The sequence below is a fragment of the Brassica napus genome, chromosome C3 (genome assembly GCF_020379485.1).
Source record: "Brassica napus cultivar Da-Ae chromosome C3, Da-Ae, whole genome shotgun sequence".
Classification (NCBI taxonomy): Eukaryota; Viridiplantae; Streptophyta; class Magnoliopsida; order Brassicales; family Brassicaceae; genus Brassica; species Brassica napus.
The window spans coordinates 59,727,114-59,734,330 of NC_063446.1; the positions used below are offsets into that span (position 1 = coordinate 59,727,114).

General features: G+C 38.0%; 1 protein-coding gene across 1 annotated transcript; it reads left to right on the forward strand.

Annotated features, from left to right (window-relative positions):
• Nucleotides 1–4,665: 4,665 nt before the first annotated feature.
• Nucleotides 4,666–5,205, forward strand: LOC106378934. Its single transcript, XM_013818982.2, has one exon. It carries the CDS (start codon nt 4,666–4,668, stop codon nt 5,203–5,205), a length of 540 nt encoding a protein of 179 aa, XP_013674436.2.
• Nucleotides 5,206–7,217: the final 2,012 nt, after the last annotated feature.

Consider the following 7,217-nt stretch of genomic DNA (forward strand, 5'->3'; position numbering starts at 1 on the left):
CTACCCCTCAACTCTAAACCCTAAGTCTAGATTACTTAATACTAGGGGTATAAATGTTTTTTACCATTCGTTAAAAATGAAGGTAAAAGTGGTTAGTGTAAACATGAAAAAATGGTACTATGAATGTGATATTTGTGACAATTTTTCTTTGACTAATTATGGTCAGTCTTTTTAAGCCATGTTTCAAATACCAAAATTTAAGATTAAAGATTTTGATACAGGCCTGAGCTAATCTACTTTAGAGCACCTTTATCCCACGTTTCTAGGGTGGGTTTTTAGGAAAAAGTGGGTGTGGACTCCACTGAAACCCGAGAAAACGTCTCCAGAAATCGCGAAATAGGAGACGTCTGTTGAACTGTTCGCGGGTCCCGCTGACACGTGGCGGTCCGCGATTGGTTTAATTTTATTTTTTTTTTAAATCAGAAAAAAAAAATAAGAAACGTATATGCAATAAAGATTCTCTAAGTAATCCATTTTAACGTTTGCAGTTATTGTAAAAATGTTTTGACATGAATAAACTTAACATTCATAAAAAATGACTATTGTAGTGTGAAGTATTCTCAGGAAAAAAAAAAGGGTGCAAGTGATTACACTATGTTAATAATCAGATTTAATTTCTTATGTAGTGTTATGACGTTTTCTGTAGAAACAGTTCAAGTTTCAAGTTATCGCACTATGATTAGGGGTGTCAACCGGGCAGATTTGGTCTGGTTCGACTCAAACCGCAAAGTCTGTTCACAAAAATTTTGGGTGTATATTTTAAAGTTCGATCCGACCTTAAAAAGTTTATAAGGCTTTTGGGCTTTTCAAAAAATTTAAAAATATTTAAAATTGAATAAATTAAGTTTAAAACCAAAATTAATTTAATTCAAAATTTAAATAATCATTCATATATGTTTATAAAATTAAAAACTAAAATAAATGTCTTACCTGATAAACCAAATAAAAAGTAATAGGGAATATAAATAATACAAAATCTTTTCAACTCTTACATGTAGAAACAATAGGATCATGATGTTCTTCAGTGACTTCCACATTCCATCGTCATAAAGAGGTACATATAAAATATAAAAATATTAAATTTTGACATATATATTTCAATATAAAATAAAATTTAAAAATATTTGAATCGCAAATCATAAATATTTCCAACCAAGTATGTGTATCAATATTTTTTTTAAATCATTAATAGCTTGATATTTTTGGCGAAAAACGACTTATTTTACAGTTTTGGGAGAAAACTCAATTTTGTGAGTTTTTACAGAAACTTCATTTTGCGGTTTTAAAGTAAAAACTAAAATTTGTGATGTTTTCGAGGAAAATTCGTTTTAGTGATTTTAGCGGGAAAACTTGATTTTACGGTTTTAGTAAGAAAATTAGTTTTCGCGATATTAACGAGAAAACATGATTTTGCGGTTCAGAAAAAGTTTGATTTTGTAGTTTTGCGGTTATATTCAATTTATCTAGTGGTAAAAACTCGTTTTGTTATTTTCCGGAAAAAAACACTTTTTTGAAATTTTGACAGGAAAAATCATTTTTTTAGTATGGCAGAAATTTTTTTTTTTTTTTTGAAAATTATATGGCAGAAAATTTGTTTTTGTGATTTTGGCTGCAAAATTTGATAGCGGCTTTGAACAGTTGTTTTTTTTAATTTGATAAGTTTATAGACTTGGGTTACATGAAGAAGAGAACATCTGAGTGAAGAATGAAGATGAAGCGGGTTTTGAATAGTTTTTTAAAAAGTATTTTAGATAAAACTCTTATTAATTGGTGCAATTTATCTCAGTTTTTTTCCCTTTAATTTCCTTTCAGTTTGAAAACAATAACAAAGCTAAAGCTATTTGAGCCTATGCAAAAATGCAAGCAATTTTGTACCCCAAGTTATTTGGTGTGTAGTTTCTGGATTCTTTCTCCCCGATCCAAGGAGCGGAAGATATTTAAGTGTAATTAGTTATTTCCCTAAGAATATTATACAATTAAGGGACAATTAATATACAGATATTTAAATGGATGAAAGTGGATATTCACTTTTATTTTGTGTTCTTATTTCGCTTTTACCCCAAAAAAGGAAGAAGCAGCCATGTCTCATCTTCTCAGGCGGCTCAGGCTATCCCTCCGAGTAAGCTACCTACCTCCATCTTCTCTTGGTCTTAGTCACATGTCTTTTATTTTTTATTTTTTTGCTTTCGTATGTTTGGTTTATTTACAAACTATCATTTCGCAGCGAAACCTCACCACTTCTTCTAGGTGCTTCTCGTATTATTATGTCAGGGGTGCTGAATCATGGGAACCAGTATCTGGCGAAACTATCTCGGTTCCTTATCTTAAGGTGCCTATGGAGTTACTGAAGGAGATAGGAATCATAGGCCAGCTCAGAGAGAGTGCAAAACCCAAATCGTAACCAACGTATCTATGTCCTCTTCTTCTCCTGATGATGATGAAAACTGCATCGTGGCTGTCAAGTTTGTTAGTGCAGATGAGGCGACGAAAAACAAATGCAGAAAGTAAAACACACAAAATTTGTTAACGGAGTACGTTTCCTACATCCTCGGGATCTCGTCTAGATTTCATTGACTTAGAACAAGGAGCAACCTACAATTTCTATATGATACAGCACACACACTAGTGTTTACCACTCTCTTCTAAGTAGCAATCTACAAAGATTACGAATCAAGCACGCATGCATAGATCACCATCCGGCTCACCGGAGCACACTGTCTTCTACAGCTGCAATCTTCACAGATTTCTTCAATGAAACCGCTATTGCTAAACTCCCCCTGAGTCTAGGCTTCAATCTTCCACTTCTCGAAAGTACTTCACCAAGTACGTCAGCATCCAACGCACACCAGTAACACCAAAACGCTTGATCACCCAAGCGCACACAAAGCTCACACGAGCTACAAAGGATGGCTAACTCCACCACACAAAGCGCCAACTCAAACGCCACCAAACTAAGTCCACATCGGACTCCATCAGACAATGCTTCAGAATGTCCTTCGACACCAAGCAGTACCACACACCAAGGAAACCTCTCTCTCTCTCTCTCTTCTATGAGGTCTAGCTGTCTCATAAGGCACGCCCCTCCTTATATAGCTACCAGAACTTGCTCTCCACGTCTTCAACTTGCTCTCCAAGTCTTCCAAATACACTTAAGACAACTTTCCATTTTCTTTAATGGAAAACTTCATCTTCAAGTAACTCTCTTTTGCTTTACGGAAAACGTCCATATGTCTTCAAACATATATCCTCTTTCCTTTTCCAAGCTCAGCAAGTTCACGCAATCACAAAACCCAAACTCCCATTCAGCTCCATCTTCATGACGCACGCCTGTACTACCTTCTGTAGTACTTCACGAATTGAAACAGAACATCTCAGCAGACTGCATCTTCAATCTTCCCCTTTTTGACTATGCACGTGCACTCATCATAACTGGCTTGAAAACCACGTCTTCAATCTCCCCCTATGAGTCACATCATGGTCAAAAACCAACTCGAAGATCATCAGCTTCCAAACCTAGGAAGAAATCCCATCACGCCATCTTCATCAATCTTCAATCAAACTTTGTCTTACTTCCTGAACAAGTTTCGTCCTCATCATCCACGATCTCACCAGTAACTTAGGTGACCCGCTCTGATACCAATTGTTAGTGCAGATGAGGCGACGAAAAACAAGTGCAGAAAGTAAAACACACAAAATTTGTTAACGGGGTTCGTTTCCTACATCCTCGGGACCTCGTCCAGATTTCATTGACTTAGAACAAGGAGCAACCTACAATTTCTATATGATACAGCACACACACTAGTGTTTACCACTCTCTTCTAAGTAGCAATCTACAAAGATTAGGAATCAAGCACGCATGCATAGATCACCATCCGGCTCACCGGAGCACACTGTCTTCTACAGCTGCAATCTTCACAGATTTCTTCAATGAAACCGCCATTGCTAAACTCCCCCTGAGTCTAGGCTGAAAATCTTCCACTTCTCGGAAGTACTTCACCAAGTACGTCAGCATCTAACGCACACCAGTAACACCAAAACGCTTGATCACCCAAGCACACACAAAGCTCACACGAGCTACAAAGGATGGCTAACTCCACCACACAAAGCGCCAACTCAAACGCCACCAAACTAAGTCCACATCGGACTCCATCAGACAATGCTTCAGAATGTCCTTCGACACCAAGCAGTACCACACACCAAGGAAACCTCTCTCTCTCTCTTCTATGAGGTCTAGCTGTCTCATAAGGCACGCCCCTCCTTATATAGCTACCAGAACTTGCTCTCCACGTCTTCAACTCGCTCTCCAAGTCTTCCAAATACACTTAAGACAACTTTCCATTTTCTTTAATGGAAAACTTCATCTTTAAGTAACTCTCTTTTGCTTTATGGAAAACGTCCATATGTCTTCAAACATATATCCTCTTTCCTTTTCCAAGCTCAGCAAGTTCACGCAATCACAAAACCCAAACTCCCATTCAGCTCCATCTTCATGACGCACGCCTGTACTACCTTCTGTAGTACTTCACGAATTGAAACAGTATATCTCAGCAGACTGCATCTTCAAAGTTCTTGGGACCTCAGCTAAGCTTGTGCACGCCTGCTCAGAGAGATTGCAAGTGGAGCAACATCAGAATCACAGACCCCAGCTTCTACTCCTCCCATGTAATGTACTCCAAGAGAGATGGCATGTTCTCCATGCCCGCTTCTAGAGGCCACTACATCGGATCATGGAATCTTGGGAGACACATGAAGGAACCAAAGATTCAGATGCTGCGGCTTCCCGATGAAGATCCAATTCCAGAAATGACAGAGAAAAAGTGGCAGAGATTAGAGTCTTGTTGTACGAAGCAACACTACTTAGTGGAGTCGTTACACACTGATGAGACTTTTATGGTGAAGTGGTACACAGAAAGCCATCCCATTGCCAATAATACTTTGAATTTATGGGATCATTTCCTTGTGTTGAAGATAGACAAGGAAGGAAATGCTGTTTACACCAAAGACATTGGACATCTCTGCATTTTACTCTCCAAGTCTGAAGCTATTTGTATTCCATCTAAATCGAACCGCAAAGTCAAAAACAGCGTCTATATGTTGAGAGAGCACAAGTTTGCCATTGTCATGATCGACACTAACCAGAAGTTTTGTCAAAGACCTTTCCCTTCCTCTTTACCTTACTATATTTCAAAAAGACTACTAATATAGTGTACTCTCACTCTCAAAATCTATTTATGCTTTTAGAATCTTATTGTTGTGTTTTATTTTAATTAAAGAAAAACTATCTTATATTTTTTTGTCTATGGATTTAAGTTTCTGTGATAAGAATGTAAACGCAGATTTGCATGTGGGTTTGAGTTTTGGTTCGTTAAACTTGGGAGGAATTGTAAACTACAAAAAGAAAAAAGAAAAGAAAGAAGGAACTCACTAGTGACAATGATGGATACCAATGGTCTTCTTTCAAAGGAAATGCAAACTCCTCCTCCTTTAACAAGAAGAGTTTGAGTTGCCAGCCAATAACCAGACCGAACCGTATAAATGCCATCTTCATTGTAGTGCCACCCTAAGAGATCTTGTTGGGCTATAGCACTAACCTTAATATTCTTGATACATTCCACATCTTCTTCCACTATCAGCTCTCGTAATTTTGCTTCATCCCAATTACTTTTATTGGGCAAGAGTAGATGACTTACTCGAGAAGATAACTCAATTTCACCTAAAGCTCGTGGAGGTCTAGGTGGATGATCCGGGATCCAAGAATCCGTCCAAGTATTAATGGAGGTTCCATCTCCAATCACATACCTCATCCCTGATTTAATCAACTCTTTTCCATATAGAATTTGACTTCCAACCATGTGAAGCCTTTCTTTGTGATCCAGCTTCAAGAATACAACAATCTGGGAAGTAACGAGCTTTAAGGATCCTAGCCATCAGACAAGAAGGATTCTGTAAAATTCTCCAGACTTGCTTGCCTAACAAGGCTTGATTGAATAGTTGAAGATCTTTAACTCCGAGCCCGCCTTCTCTTTTTGGTATACATACCCTCTTCCAAGCATACCAATGTAGACCTTTCCTATCTCCAGTACTCCACCAGAAATGAGCCAATATACTATTGATGGCATCACAAACTTCCTTAGGTAATTTAAAAACACCCATCGAGTATATAGGCATAGCTTGAGCTACTGCTTTCAACAGAGTCTCTTTACCTCCTAAAGAGAGATGACGTTGTTTCCAACCTTGTGTAACAGCTCTGACTCTTTCAAGTATGAAAGCAAACATCTCACTCTTCTTAGCACCAAACTGCTCCGGCAGTCCTAAGTATTTTCCAATACCTCCCTCATTATGTATACCCAATACATTTCGCATTTGAGTTTTCACAACTGCCCGAACCTTCGATCCAAACGTTATTGAAGACTTAGTAAGGTTGATTGCTTGTCCAGAGATATCTTCATATTCCGCAAAAATTCTTTTCAGTTTCTTTGCTGCCTTGATGTTTGCCAATGAGAAGAACAGAGAATCATCAGAAAAATAATAGATGATTAACCGGAGGAGCTCTAATTGCTATCTTAATACCCATCAAAGATCGATTCTTCATTGCTTTATTCATCATATGAGAGAGAACTTCTGCACATAATATGAAGAGATAGGGAGACAAAGGATCTCCCTGTCTGATGCCGCGCTGTGGTGTTATGTGTCCTTCCGGAGTTCCATTGATAATCACGGAGTATGAAACTGTTGAGATGCAGTTCATTATCCAGTTGATCCATTTAGCATCAAATCCCATATACATCATTTTTTTCTCCAAAAACCGCCACTCGAGCCTATCATAAGCTTTTGCAATATCTGTTTTCACAGCCATATATGAAGTAGCTTGCCTCTTTCTTGCCTTGAGACTGTGAAAAACTTCGTGTGCTATAACTATATTATCAGTTATGACACGCCCAGGAATGAAAGCATTCTGATTCTCAGAGATGATGTTGTTCAGATGCTGCTTCAGTCTGTTAACTAGAATCTTGGCGAAGATTTTATAAGCAACATTACATAACGCAATAGGTCTGAACTCTTTCATACCAGTTGGCGGGTACACCTTTGGGATAAGGCACAGGTTTGTGTGATTATGTGTTGTATCCAGACCATCCCCTTCAAAGAAAGATGATACCTCTTGCATCAGATCATCTTTAATATCTTCCCAAAACGTTTGATAGAAAGCTGCTGAGAAG

Excerpts from the sequence above, each read along its gene's own strand:
- LOC106378934 (XM_013818982.2), top strand. The coding sequence starts at position 4,666 with ATGTACTCCAAGAGAGATGGCATGTTCTCCATGCCCGCTTCTAGAGGC.